The sequence below is a fragment of the Paramormyrops kingsleyae genome, chromosome 24 (genome assembly GCF_048594095.1).
Source record: "Paramormyrops kingsleyae isolate MSU_618 chromosome 24, PKINGS_0.4, whole genome shotgun sequence".
NCBI lineage: Eukaryota > Metazoa > Chordata > Actinopteri > Osteoglossiformes > Mormyridae > Paramormyrops > Paramormyrops kingsleyae.
In genome coordinates this window covers 9,858,525-9,873,982 of record NC_132820.1, presented here as the reverse complement: position 1 = coordinate 9,873,982, position 15,458 = coordinate 9,858,525, and the positions used below count along the sequence as shown (strand labels likewise).

At 49.3% G+C, this 15,458-nt stretch overlaps 1 protein-coding gene across 5 annotated transcripts in view; it reads left to right on the top strand.

Annotated features, from left to right (window-relative positions):
* The first annotated feature begins 1,624 nt into the window (after positions 1-1,624).
* The window catches only part of dbn1 (drebrin 1), a 40,021-nt gene continuing 26,187 nt past the window's right edge, over positions 1,625-15,458 (top strand). For 2 of the 5 annotated variants that reach the window (XM_072706367.1, XM_072706366.1), the window contains exon 1: positions 1,625-1,925. In XM_072706367.1, coding sequence (XP_072562468.1) covers positions 1,843-1,925 — 83 coding nt within the window. In that variant the 5' untranslated portion in view covers positions 1,625-1,842. The remainder of the gene's footprint in view (positions 1,926-15,458) is intronic. The other 3 variants (XM_072706368.1, XM_072706369.1, XM_023844972.2) reach the window with 3 other exon arrangements.

The following is a 15,458-nucleotide window of genomic DNA, read 5'->3' as shown; positions in this document are numbered from 1 at the left end:
GTGTGATTAATTATTGGCTGCCAGTTCGGAAGGTTCCGGTCGCAGCATAGGGGACAGTGCTTGGGGGGGGGGCTGGGGTGTAGCTAGAAATTCTGGGCCCCCTGAAAAAAATATGTCACCCCACCCACCACCTTCCTTGTACAACTTGACCTTGTACACTCCATCCCCCCCAAAAAACACCCCACTTTACTGATTCAGTGGATTTTGATAGATCCATTCATTAGGATGTGGAGTAGAAGGTAAAATTCATACATTGTTATGGCATACTCAGTCGTTTGATATTCATGACTTAGTGTGGACTCTTCTTATTGGACGGGATGCAGATGGTGTGCTTTTTTTCAGGGGGGCCGACACGCACAAGTCCCCTCCCAGTCCCTGCCCGTTTCAGCAATTCAGCCCCTCCCATACCTTTCCAGTCTGCCGTGGGGTCTCTGGCACACAGGACTGGCGACCCATCATGCCGCATTTTGCCGAGACCGGGGAGGCGTGGCCAGCCAGGAGCCTTTTGGGCCGTCTGCCACTTAAAGGGGCAGCGGAGAAGGGTCACCCCCCCCCACCCCGGTGCCGACGGCCCGTCTGCTATGCCAGATCTCAGCCAGGACCGGCATGCTAATTATGGTGCTGGCACCTCTCTGCCAAGAACGTGGCTGAGATGCTGCCGGCGTGGCTGGGGGCCGCATTCGGGAGTCGGGGGCCAGTCGGCGGGTGGTATGGTGACCTCACGCCTCAGGTCTAGTCTTTCGGTTTGAATCCAGTCCGCTGAGACTACAAGGTATATCTCTGCATTCTCCCTCCCCCAGGTCAAAAGCCACATAATTGATTGGGTAACTGTGCCAGACCAATGTCCCAGGAATCTCATGCCCTGCCTTGGCCTTCCCGGGATAACCTCCCGGTCACCAGTGAACGCCGAAAGATTAATGGATCATCCACGCTTGGGACTACGAGACTCCACAGCGCCACGCCGTGAACATACAAATCCGTGTTGTCAGGTTGTGCATAATTGCCATTCGCCCAATGATGTCACCACTGGAGCCTTTAGTTTTAACTCCCTTGTTTAGTCCAGACTTGTCACATGGTGTGTCTCGGCCAATCCTAGACAAGAGTCCCCCGACACAGCATCGGAGTTGCTTAATTTATTCAGGCATTCATTCATATCCCAATAGACCTAACTGGTTCTTTCTCCACCGTTATATATGAGTATGAGTGAATGGATTTATATTCTAGTTCCAAATCTCTCGGCTGGTTGAAAAACAAACATCACTTAAGTCAATGAGCTGTGGCGCACTGGCGCCTTGCCGTGATTTCGCGCGTGGCAGAGAGTATCACAAGTTGCGATGCTAAGCAGGCAGCTTGCTGTAAACATCCTCCGCTTTTGTTTAATGGTGTTTGGCAACCAACAAAACAAAGGATTTCGTTCTTTTAAAAGCAACTTCATGTGATATTTTTCCCCCCATAAATTACACTTGGATACTGATTCAAAGAGCAGACGTCTTAAATCAAAACTACGCTTGGGGAGATTGATGTTTCATAGGGGCAAACAAATGTGTGGGGGGTGACATCTTTTTGAAAGTGGGGCAGTAATACCCCCGCCCGCCGACTGTAAGCTCACAGACCTTACAGCGGTGTCTGTTCAGTGTCAGTCCCGTTGCTGGATAACAGTGCACAGCACGGCATTAGGACCCTGCGGGCTCCCAACGGAGCTCTCGGACCACGCAGCTCGCCGGCTCCGCCACAGAAAAGCTTCAGTCCCTTTGTTTCATCCTCAGTAGCGCTCCACTCCCTCCTCCACCCATCTCCTCTACTCGGCTTCACACCGGTCTGGATGATTGCTAGGACGGCAACATGGCTGTGAACCTCAGTAAGAATAGACTGGCCCTCCTTACAGCTTACCAAGATGTGATCAGCGAGACGTGTTCCACCGACTGGTAAGGGGGGATTTCGTGCTGCATCGTGTCTGGGGTGGGGGGCAGGCGTGAAGGTGTTTCCCCGACAGATCCCGATTGCATTGCGTCTGATGGCTTCACAACGAGGGCTGCGTGTTAGCGCTTTGCGCGTCGATCCCCTCTGACCAGTTGCAGCATCCTCAACCCCCCCATCCCTGAACTAACCTCCCGTCCCTACAGCCACGCGTCTCCGGAGACCGTTTCTCGGACAATGACTGCAGTGCTTAGACGCATTACTGGCATTTAAACGCACATGTCACTGCGCGGAGACCTATATGTATTCCCCCGGCAGGGAGATAAAGCTTTGTTGAACGATGACCCTGGTTTGTGTGTGTGTGTGGGGGGGGCGAACATGTTCAAAGATACCGTTTTGATGGCACGCTTCTTTGTCATGCAATGATCCTTAATCCCACACACGATGCAGTGTGATATTTTGTACCCTTTGTTCCCATCTTGGAAAATAATGATATAGCGTTTTCTCCCTGTTTGTGTGATCCTGGGGAGGGCGAGGTCTTCACCTTTTCAGAGCGCCCCGTCCGTCATTTTAAACGCCTTACCCCCCCCCCCCCTCCTGTTCCTCCCCCCATCCTTTCCCACTGATATATATGAGTACTTGTCAGTTTAAGGGCGCAGTACGCAGATTACCCTGCACATCACCCGTACTTCACGGTACACTCCGTATGCACTGTGTAACTATGGTTCGGGCTGCTTTGTAAGGATGCAGGAAATTCAGCGCTCCGAGAACCTCGAAAAATCCCCTAATCTTTAAGTCATGCCAGAAGTTCGAGACACTTCGGGATGAATGGCACAGTTTGCTATCAATCAGATTACTGTCTGATGTACAGATGTGCCTTCAAATCTGGCCACCGCTGCCCGTACATTTTGGGGTGGGTGGTAACTTTAATCACGGCTTCACAGGGGCGTGTGTTCGTAATATCTGGTCTTTTATAAATGCCAGAGTCAAATGCGGGGCGGTGGAGTTGATTGGCAAAGCTTCTTACGGAAAGTCCGATCGCAGTCAAGAGCTCTGGGTTTAAACATCCGTAAAATGACGCCGAGATCCCTGACTATGACTCGATGGTGCTGCTTATCCTAATGCCACACGGCGGCTAATCGCTCAGTACTTCAAGTTTCAAAAGCGTCTAAAGCGATCTGCTGATGAGTTTCTCTTCCGCTTTTTATTGTTATCTTTTCCTGTTTTCTGACATCATCCAAAACATATCACATGTATCATTTTGGCTTTATAATTCTTTTTCTCTCACTCTCTCTTTGATGATCTCTGAACATACAGCTGAGAACATTATCTAAGCTAATTTTGAAACATATCATTTTGTTTATATTTCATTTTGTTAAAATATTATTACAACCTTATTCATAATCTTCATATTTGACCAAATGTAGTCTTTTTATATGAGAATACTGGCTCTAGTTGGATAATTGTGGGTATTTTGGTTCTCAGTGGCTGAGCTTTCAAGATTTGATGGCGTCTTTGTAAGTTTGGCCATGTACAGCTGGTTCCTGAGATGTCTGGGACCTGACCTTTATGAAGCATGGCGTTTGCTTAGTGGGTAGTAAGAGTGACACAAAGGAGAAGTAAAAACACCCCATAAAATACCTAGTTTTCCTCAGCTGGTGATTGGGGGGGGGGGGGGGGGGGAGACCGTGCTTTGTCTCCTTCCAGTCCCTGAAAGCTGAGGTCACGCTGATGGTAATTGGAGCTCACACCTTGGGCTAAGTCCACATCATTGGATAATTTATTGGATTATTATCAATTGACGAGTCATGGGACTTCAATCAAAGGCAAATGAACAAAGACCCAAAATTGCAACCCCCCCCCCCAACCCCTCCAAGCACTCTTATTGTTAGAAGCCATATCTCCTGACGTCTTCCCAGCCTCTAATCTTCAGCCATCGCCAGGCAACCTGATTCCCAGATGTGATGCAACCCAGAGGGAAAAAAACGACATACCTCAAAGGCAGGGGGTGGGGTCGGTGGGGGGGGGGTGTGGGCTTCCCACAGAAAGGGGGCTTTTCTGCCCTTGACAGCGACAGTGGCGATTAGCAGCATGTAATTGCTGTGGGCTCCGCCAGGCTGCATGTGAGACCTAATCTCTGCTAGCCCCCCCCCCCTCAATATTATATAGGTTTGCTAATCTGATATATGGGGGGGTTGCTCCCAGAAACAGGCTTCTGTCAGGATGGGCTGTAATGACAGAATCAGACCACCATCAAAAGCCCCCCTCCCCCCAGCGCCATCATCAGTTGCCCCCTCCGCAGACCCCCCAGGGTTGTCACATGCCCCTGTCCTGATTGTCATCCAGTCCTTCAGGAGCCTTCAGAAAAATTCTGACCTTCCGTTCAGCCCAGACAGAGTTGCTTCCGGAAAACAGAATCCTTTTTCTGTTAATATCCCCGTCGCAATCTGTTCCAGTCCCCCCCCCCCCCCCCCACAACTGCCACCTGATCTGTCATGAGGTCGGGCGTCCCCCCACAGCGGTCACCAGCACGATAAGATGACCCCTAAAATTGCTGGGACGAGCCGCTCTGCTGGGTTTTCCCTTCCCTGGCACATAACAGACAGTATTTAAGCATTTATGTGTGATTCTTGTTAGCTTGTGTTGGGTGGCATAGTGCGTTAGAATGCTATTCCTCATGTCATGTGGTTCCTTGATCAAATCCTGCATTTGCCTGAGTGATTTTATCATTGGGCTCTTGAGTAGCCCCCTTAACCCCCAATTGCTCCAAGAACTGGCTGACACAATGATAAGGTGGGATTCACACTCCAAATCCTGGAGATGTGAAGCAACATTGCTTCTTACTGATCTGGTTCGGATCATATTGTTGGATCAAAGGAATCTGATTGGTTTATTTCTGGGTTGGTGCGTCAACCAATCGGATGCGAGGAATTGGACATTCATGCATAGTATTAGTATGACTGGGCATTCCAGGCTGGACAAGTAATCCAGTGGTTTTATAAGAAGCCAGCAGAGTGACTGTTAGAGGGACTTCCATAATGGAGGCAAGCGAAGTCGTTTGAAAGAGCAGACGATGATGAATCTTGTTTTTGTCTGCTCGCATGTCTGACACATAAAGATTCTGGGATTATTTTGCTCATGACGTTGTTTAATTAAGTAGCTGAGAATGCCACTGTCAAAACAAGCCTTGTGGTAAGTATTTATCCATCAGATGTGGGTCCTCTCTGCTTACTCCTATCAGCCTGAAGTTCGGACGCTATTTTTTCTAGCCACAGACTGATTGAACGTGAGCTGTACTTCAGATGTGAGGCGTTTTGTACAGACAGTCCCATAAATGGTCAAATTATGGCTGGGTTTCGGTGTTATTTTAACATTTTTTATGTAGTCAGGACAGTACCCAGCATCCATATGCTGCGTGTTACCTTTATGAGACCCTAAGAGAGTTCTGTCCTCTCCAAACATCCTCCACCCTAGTCTGTCATCACCAGCAAGGTTCAGGTTTGGAAACGGAAGAGGAATCGCATGCAGATGGACCTCCTCCCTCGCCCCTCAGCTCCCTGCCTGAGCTCCGTCCTTAGACTCCTCTCGTAGGGGTCAGGAGAGACAGGGTACAGTCTGTCTTGTCACTCGAATGCTTGCCAGGGTCCATCATCAGGATGCTCAGTGCCAACCCAGGCCGCACCCGAATTTCCACAAGACTATTATCCTAGTTCTGGATTGCATTGACTTTAATGATAAATCCTTTATTTTCCATTTGCACAAGAACAAGTACAGGTACATTGGAATGCTTCTCTTCACCTACACCGTCTTGCTCTCCATAGCCTGGGGGTTACAGCTCAGAGTCAGCCAACATTTAGGGCCATACAAGTTAAACAAAAAGCGCATTACAAACACACGGCTGTCGACGAGCCGACTAGGCATAAGTGCAGCTGGGCTGAGCTTCCAGTGAATGGAACAAGAGCTACACAGCATGATCCACAGAAAGCAAAAATCTAATAAGACAATTAGCATTAGCATAGTTGCAGCGTTTGCTGTGGGGCCGTTTTAAGACGCATCGCCCTCATTAATGCCCCTCGGATGAGGGCCGATTCTCGTGTCATTTCCCCTGTGGACTCGACACCATCGCAAACACGCTATGCCTCATGTTTACGTCTTGCTGGTCCAGGCCACGCCCACACCCTTCAGTTTGTGACAGTTTGTATTTACCTCTATAACGTCCAGCCTCTGAGGAATTAGTTTCTGATTCCCAGGCTGCAGTGGTTGAGATCATCTGTTTACATAGCAGGTTCCTCCAGAACAATCCGTTCCTGATACTGTGTTAGCCATTCGGTGGTTTAACAGTTTTCGAATGAGTCTGATGCATCCTGTTTCGTTTTGCTGGCTGATTTGTCCTTGTTCTTTTGGGTGTATTTGGTCCCACGGAGTACGCCCACGCCGGTTCTTCCGGGAGGGCTGAAGGAGCAGGGTGCAGCCGGCCTGCCATATGTGCAGCGAGAGCATGTCAGTGCATTCCTAGACCGGGGTGGGGGCGAGGGTGGGGTCTGGACCTTGGGAATGTCCATTAGAAAATGGGGAGTGTCAACTATCTGCTCCTGGGGGAAAGAGATGTCAAGAATAGGAGGGAAGGAGGTGCAGGAGAGGTCTTTGGGAAGAGAAAGAGGAGCTGCAGGTCATATAGACCTCTAGCTAATGCTATCTAGGTGGCACTGATGGCCAGCACTAATCATCTCGTCATTGGCGTTAGACTTGCAGAATGAGCAGGTACCTATGTCTTTACTCCAGGATTCCATCATGGGATTGTTCTCCAAATCCTATATGAGTTGTTGGAAAACGGTGAGTTATGAGTTGGAATCGATGGGATCTTGACTCAAGGGGCGGAACATTAAATCTGTCAAGGGGGGTTGGGTGGGGGTCACTCGGGGACAGCAGCAGACCTGGATGTGACCCCAGAGGATCACGCCACCGGCCACGGTCATCCAGTCAGCAGGGATCCAGTTTAGCGGCTGTGTCCTTCAAATTGTGGAGGGATCTGGTGGTTTTTCATTGTTGATTGAGCAGACGGTTGAAAGATGGATAGAGCCCACTAGCTATATTGCATTTGGCCAGCAGGATGGGAAGGGGTCTAGTAGCCCCCCCACTCACCCCCCTTCCCAAGGCTTACTGGTTGAGGGTCGGCGAGCAGCTGACGAGTGTCCAGACGGGTTTTCTCCAAAGCTACCCTCAAAGCCTCAGGCTAAGCCTAACCTCTCACATTTTACCCTCTGTTTCAGTGCTCATTCCACCCTTAATTGGTCCAATTAGACCTTCATAATCTGAGCTATTTATAGCCCTTCTCCCCAAAATCACCAGAAATTATGAAAACGAATAGTAAAACTGCTTGTGGCATCGTCGTATGTAGGTTATCACTCGTGTGAGAAAACAGAATGATTCTTCTTAATGAATGATCATATGGGCTGAGTGGATCGGAACTCAGTATAAATCTGACCCGGTTGGACAAACCTGGGCCGGTCCAGCCCTAGGGTACTGTGACCCTGCTGGTTTCAGAGTGCATTTATTTTATGGTCAGATTGTCCACACTGGACTCAGGTGAGGTGAACTGCCGTCCAGATAATTATGTTGCTATGGAAACAGCAAGTTCAGGTGGAGTGAAAACAGGCTCTTATGGGGTAATGGAGATGAGTGACGTCTAACTGACAGGATTACGCGGTTTTGGTCAGGTTATGGTCAGGAATGTGTGCCTGTTAGACCCTTAACGGTGCCCCCTGCTGGTTCCGATTCGTCTTGTCCGATCTTGGCATTAATTCCACGCATTCCCCCTCGTTAGCAGAAACACTGGCGCAATTGTTCATAAGCGGGATTCTCCGAGGGATGGGAACGCCTCATCTCAGGCCAGATGGCGTGACTGATTTAGAGAAGACCGAAGGCCCGGTAGAGAAGAGGAACGCGGCTGTGACGTGGTCATGTGACAAGCATCTATGCGCTTCAGCTCTCGCGCCCCCGAGAGAGCGAGAATTGCGTTGGGGTTGAGCGAGAATTGCATGCAGCGTCGCATTTATTTTATTCCGTGTCCTCAGATGTCAGGGTGGGGTCATGGGGAGTGCAAATGCCACTGGTGACTTCCAATTGCATCATCGGGCAAGCGACTCAGACGGTAATAATTTAATGCCCCCACTATGATTTGCACTTGGCTCCAAACACGCAAACACGTCCGCCCCCCCACTCGGCCCCACCAACCCCCCCCCCCCCCACCCCCCCCGCCGGCGCCAATGGGCATCAAGGCTCCTTGTTGGGTCCCCCTCGGCTTGGCCACATTAGCTGCCGCTGTGTGGGCGTGCCGTCGCTTTCGTTCTCACCGGGACGGTCTCCCGCGGCACCCCGCTGATTCTCGTTAGCCCACGCGTGAAAACAAACCTTCTGCCGGCCCGATGACAGCTGACTGGTGACTGGTGAGCTGGGTTCAGCTGTTTCCAGGCTCCTGGGACAGCGGGGTTACAGTCTAGGGAGGAGTAGGAAATTCCCAGGTCTTCGTTGACGTCCGTGGGCCAGAGTTCATCACCTGTGTCTCCAGTTGTGATGCAGAAGCCCATGAAGGGAGGGGATTCATTGTTTGTGGAGCCTCCCCTCATTCAGAGTCCTTGGAAGACTAAGACATCATTAGCAAACATTTTGATTTTTTTTTGGTCGATGGGGTCTGCAGGTCCCTGAGCAGATCATATGCTTTTTAAACTCGTTTGCCGATCAATCACATCAGTAACGGCGGTAACACGGGGGGCAAACTGCGGGTGACGATGTTGTGATGGTCGGGATAAGGTAGTGCAGCCACAGCATTGGCGGAACCGTCTGGAACCATCCGGAATCTTCCAGATCCATCCTGAAACGCTCAGTCTGCGGTTTCTTTTTTTGTTGGTTTGAAAAGGGGTCTCACTGGGTCTTGGGGAGTCATTATCAACCCAAATCTCCAGAGCAAACGGTTGTGTACTTCCATTAAACACCTTTGCTGTGAGACCTGCACAGTAACAATTCTACTCCTTTCTATTAAGTCTCTTATATGCTCTTTTAAATCTATCTCTTTTTGGGTGCAGTTAATGTTTCTCAAGTTATGTGTTCTGGTAGAGATGCATGTTAATATTTTATATAGTTGAGCAACTTGACTGAGATTGGCTGTGTTTCCTCAGTATTGAGACTCTGCTTTTTGTAGGTTTTTGCGCTGAATTTCAGGTGAATGCCACACTCCTCCGCCCCCCCCAAGGGACTTCCTCTCAGGAAACCCCTCTTCCAAAACAAGTTGTCCTTCTTCCCCAGAAATGCCCGGTTTTTGGTCTTCCCCCCGAATCACAAATCTCTGTGTCTTACATCCGTGCTTCGCAAACACGGCCTTCTCAGAGTCAGAGAAGGCATTTTCTGTACTTTCCGGAATTGTCCCCCCCCCCCGGAAAGAAGTAGCAGAGAACAGCTGACATTAAACAATGACGTTTATGGATTCCGGGCTCTCTGCGGCTGCCAGGGAACGTTCCGCTGTCTTTCATCCTTTCCTCTGACAGTTCTGATGTTCGAAATGTCTGACAGACGCCTTTCCTGATTAAACGTACCTGTCCTTGTTATTCTTGGAAACTCTGTTCTGTGGCTGACTCGCTCATCCAGAGCGACTCTCGTTTTGGATCCTGCCTTTTTTTGGACTCCAAGGACACGCCCGTTCTTTGTGCTCGTCAGCATTATCCGTTAATCTCCTGCTGCAGTTGTTTGCCGTGGAAAATCAATGCCCCCCCCCCCGCGAATGGGCCAGTCGGGACCCTCTACGTCTGCACCCCATTCAGGGAGCTCCCGTTATTACAGGGACAAGGGGCTGAGTCGCTTTTAAACTTGAACGAGACAAGAAATAACTAGCGGTGATTTGCAGGGGATGGTCGGTGTTTAATTATTAAGCATTGCTTTTCTACACAGTCCCTGCTAGTGAGAGGATCAGAACGTATCCCGGCTGCATCTGATTGACTGGTATCGGCTGTTTTTCCCTGTTTTTCCAGAGTGTAACAGCTTGAGTAAACATTGCTGCGTTTATGACCTCATCATTTCTTGCCGGTCACATGATATTTCTTCATTCTCGCCCTTTCTGATCTCGATCTTCCCATTTGCCAGATTATGAAGCTTGTTTATGTGTGTGTCCAGCTTGAACGAATGACTTCTTAACATAAGTGCCACCATTTCTTCACCTGTGACTCTTTTCTGAGGTGCGTTTATAAAATCCTGCCCAGCTGTTATGGCCGTACAACTTCACATAATTACTGTTTTGTGCCACAACAGAGAGAATTAGACTCCATTCTCTCCTTTCTGACTGTAATAACTCTTTGTTCCTGCATAGAGCGTGGTTACATAGATTCCCTTTCAAGGTTGTTTTGGTAAAATAATTAACTCAGGCTTGATAAATTGCCCCGGTTAAGGAATTAAGAACAAAAAGCCCAGGAAGAAAAACGATTTTACCTTTTAGATTTTAATTAGTTCACTGTATTTGGTAAAAAGCAGCATTTCCTAGGGACTATAACACATCTATATTCATTTAACAATACTCAGTACCCCAGTGAAATCTCTATTTGTGTCGTTTACTCTGTGTTGCGGTCTTCATCCTACGTGGAGAAACGTGCAGCTCGACACAGTTTGTATTAAGGCTGCCTTACAACCGACTTGGCCAGAGACATGGAAATGGGATCTCTGGCCTTTGTATCGGCTCGTTTGTCCGGACCCCCTCCCCCCCCAGCCAGATTCAAAAATGTTTTCCTTGAAGGATGTAATTAACGAGTGAGCGACGGCAGAGGAAAGGCGACTATACACACTCTGTGTGGTTTCATTTCTGATTATGTGACGACGATGGCATCGTGTCTGTAGGCAAAATACTTTCCAGACGGGGGCTTTTTTGAAGATTCGGCCCCCTGCTGCTGTGTTGGTAAATGAAACCCTTGTGGAAAAGTGTGTTCCAATCTTTTAAGCTGAGGGAAAAAAAGAGAATATTTATATCTCCCTGTACATGGCTTGCTGACATCTGCTTCTCGTATGTTATTGGGTAAATGCTCAGTGATTTATGGCAGGAATGTTGTGATTGGTGGGTGGGTGATGGAAGGGGAGGAGCTTGTAGCGTGGGTGGGGTAATTGGAACCGAACAGAACCTGTTCTGCAGGAATGGGTCTGACACGGGCCTCTGCATCCCGCGTGCGGGAGTGATGAATTCCTGCCCCCTGCCGGGTCACTCGCTACCTTCTGGTATCTTTAAACCCCCCACCCCCGCCCCCCCGCAGAAGCTGACTGGCAGGTGAGCGATGCAAATTTTATTCTTTTCCCTTTTAAGGGAGCAATCTTAAATAGTCCCTGTGTTAAGAACCAAAAATGTTCTGCCAATCCATCGGCTTCTTTGTGCCCCCCCCCCACCCCCCAGCCCCCGATAATGGTGAGCTCATGCAGGGAGGATAATTGATCCGGCAGCTTCAGGCAGATCTCACTCCATTGACACCCCCCCCCCCCCCACGACCCCCCCTCCACCCTCGTTTAATCCTGAAGATAACAACAGAGTCATTAGCAGACATTTTGTTTTTTTTGGTCGATAGACCCCCCCCTCCCTGAGCAGACCTCTGACTCCCTCTGATATTAACCCTCCTTCCTGTAGGGTGGAGAAGCTTGTTGTCAGCTGACATCAGGGATTAAGGAATGACATCATTCATTCAGAGCAGTGTTTGACTGGATGATGGCAATGCCTCCTGTCTGCGGCACATCCAATGAGGAAGAGACACGGTGTAGATTACATCAGTGTTTCACCGCTGACATCATTGTCGCGCTGCAAGGTTGCCGTGCCGACGGGACAGAGATGCCAGGATCCAAGGAGGACGAGCGTCGGGAACCTCAGTCCTGATACATGTGTCCCACTGGCAGAGAGCAGGTTGCCTGTCTGTGTGGTGCCAGCTTGTGACTGTTCCTCAGTTTCCCCAGCAGGGCGGCACTAGAGAGCAGTGGGTCAGATGGCCTTCCCGCAGGCAGTCCCGTCACGAAGGGCATCAGTGTCATCTATGCATGGCTGTCTGCACCTTAACTGGAAACAATCTTCTGGGGTTAGAAACGCGTGTTTATTAGTGACCAGCAGAGGACACTTAGTGGTCACTGTACGACATCAGTAAAAGGTAAATATTGACGAATGCTCGCTCTCTTAAGAGGTTTCTCTGTAATCGTTAAATCTACACAGGATTATTTCTGTCCTGAGTCACCCCGATTTATCCTGCCCCCAACATAGCCTGTTGTTGTTATTCAGTAGGGTCTCCTTCAACATCTTCTCCTTTCAGTTACACTGTAGTCAAGTCAAGTGGGCATTATTGTGATAATGTCCATATACAGGTATACAGTGTCGTGAAATGGTGTGTCCCCCCCCCCCCCCCGGACTACAGCGCGACATATAGACAGCAAATCATAGGGGAGGGTTTGTCACGGGACTCAAACTGCAAAACAGAGGACAATGCAGATGCAGACGCAGGCCGACTGCAGCTCGTAACTTTCGTCCGTAACGATAAACCGTCCGAATCATCGTACGCAGTGTTTTCAGACGACTTGCCATGTTCAAACCCCCTGAAAGACAGCCGTACGGGTCCAGGCACTTAAACACCTCGACTGCATAAAAACAGGAATGGCTCGAAAGCTCTCGCCGGCGACGGGCAACAGTGACTCTCACACGGGCAGAGAGGGACGGGGGTCCGTGGGCGCGGTGTCAGAAACGCTTATCGGGGGCTCCGCTAGCGGCTTTGACGAGGTCCTGAGCCCGGCAGGGGCTATCTTCGGGATGTGAGTCACCGTGCCCTTGGAGAAGCGGCACCTTCACGTACTCCTGGGTCGCTTTATACATCAAAGCCATCCGTGTCCGCAGCTGAATCACAGGAAGTGCCATTTTCCTTTTCAATCCGCGCCGTTAGCGGAAGGCTATGCCTCAAGCTTAGAGACTTGGGCTTTCGGATTGAGCCTGCCGCTTGTTTATGGGTGATTTTCTAGCTGGTTTTGTAATTATGTGGGGGGGGGTGCGGGGCGAGGTGGGTGCAGGGAAGGCAAGATGAGGAGGGGAAGAAAAGAAGGAAGATGGCTGTAAGTGCACTGGGAGAGAATTGAGACAAGGGTACGAGAGATCCTGTGGGTACTCTGCCTGGTCTGGGTTGACCCGGTGTGGCAGGTGGCGTACGCAGTTATGGGGGCGTGTACAGGGGTTGGAAGGGGATTCTGGGATGGAACGGCAGCACAAGGGGGCTGAGTTGCTGTCGCCGCGAGATTAGCTGTGCTTGGCGAGAGGCAGAGGGGTGCTGGAAGCCAGACCACGATTTGCTGAGGTAAGCGTACTGCGACATCAGAGCCAGGATGGGCCGGTAGGGCTGGCTGGGTGTGTGTGTGTGTGTGTGGGGGGGGGGGGGGTTATGACAGTCCACAGAGGCATGCTGGGTAAGCTGCTGCATACATAGAGATCCGTCCCTTGGGCCGCCGTGGCCGGTGCCCTTGTTCACGCCACCTCCATCCGTCCTGTCAGGCTCTGATGAACAAAGACGCCGTCCTAGTGCAAAGATTAGCATCACCGGCGTGACCCTGCTTTTTTAAAACGTCTATTTCACCCCCTCGTAGAAAGAAGCGATTTGCGATTCCTCCTTTAACAGCTGGGTATTTTACTGCAGTAATTACCTCCCAACAGCAGGGGTCCCCGCAGAAATCGAACAACCTTCAGGTTTCAGGTCTCCTTAGCTGCCAATCCCACTGTGTAAACTGTGGCTCAGAGGGATAGATAAATGGGCAAGGCAGATGGCACTTGTCTGTCTCCTAGTCCCAGGAAGGACAGGGGTGCGCTAGACAGGACGTAGACAGAGTCGATTTGGATGTTTGTTTTGTGTGACGCAGTGAGCCACGCTGTGTGTTTTACTCTGTCGGCTTCTGCTTATTTTAAAACAGGAGAGAGCTGTGCAGTGTGGAAGGGCGGGGTGAGCGGGTCACGCAGCGAGCTTCCAGAAGTTTCCTCAGGCATAAAAGCCCGCCAAATGGCATATGTCGTTTTTTTTTTTAATCTCTGTTTATGCGAGTATTGTATTACATTCTTATCATAAATGCTTCATAATGTGGGGGGGGGGGGGGGCTGCTGATAGATAAAATGCCCACTTGATGTAGAAAATCAATAGCTACACATGTGCAGTAAGTCAGTCGTGAAACTTGGTTACTACATTACTCACGTTTAATCACAGAGTGTTTTTTTTTTCTTGTTAAACCAGAACCAGTCCCACCCAGTCAATCAGTGTTATGTCACTACCAGTTTGGAGACTGGGAAGAGGTGGCCGAGGTCCACATGTGAAATTACTGTAGAGACTCATTTAATTATCATTAGATATTATAAACAGTGAAGTTATAGTTATATTTTATATTATCTGTCACATCTGACATAAAACTAAATTAAGGCAATAATTACCATTCATAACATGAAAACTATATAAAGATATAGAATGGAAAACACATTTACAGATAATCATCAGCGATTTCAACACATGTGATGAGATATTCGTGAGTCGCTGAACTGCCCTGGAAGCCGTCACCCCATTTGTCCATGTAGTGTGATTGACTGGTCTGGTCCCGCCCCCTTCAAACAGTGACAGAGAGAGATGTGTGGCAGGATGGAATGGGAGCAGGAAACTGCTGACTATCCGCTCTCTTCTGGCAGTGTGCGTGTGCGTGTGTGTGTGTGTGTGTGTGTATACAGGAATTGCTATCTTTCTGATGTCATGCTGGTCCCACATTAACTTCTGAACAACTCACATAAAACATTTTCAAGTGCTAACTCTATGTTATTCTTTTCGTGAGTAATGCTTACTAATCATTAATCTAATCAAAACAAAATGTTTGTGTGTGTGTGTGTGTGTGCACAAAAGTCTTATCCTCCTATCTGGTTTAAAATTAACCCAGAAGCTGTTGACGGTGTCTTCGGCCCCAAATGTCTATTTTACCCATAATCCACTGGGGGGGAGCACTCAGCCCTGTCCTGTCGAGTTCCATAAACCGAGTCTTACTTTCTGAGCGGCTGTGGTTCTGTCCCTGAAGCACACCGAGCTTCACATCAGCCAGGTATTTCCTCCGGGAACCGCCGTGTTACAGGGTCACGTGACCCACCACATATGACAGGTACACCGAGAATGATCCATGATCCATCGGCCTGCGGACAGCATCTGCTAAGGAAATAAGGCACAGAGCAGCAGAGCAGTGTGGGAAACGCATTAAGACGGCAGCAGATCCAGACCCTGGAGCTTCTGACTAGAGCAACATGAGTCCCTCTCGGAATGCATGCTCTTGGTTTTGTGACGTATCTGGAGGAAAATCACGGTATTTAATTACACTTAATAGTCAGCTATCATTGCAGTGTGGATAAAGGGTCTGGTAATGTATCTCTTCTCAGTCCCTCTCTCTTTTCCAAACTGGATTAAATATATTTAGCAGAAGAACCAGCACAATTCCACCTTCTTATTCTGTGCAGTGCTGATTTACCTTCTGTACTCACTCTC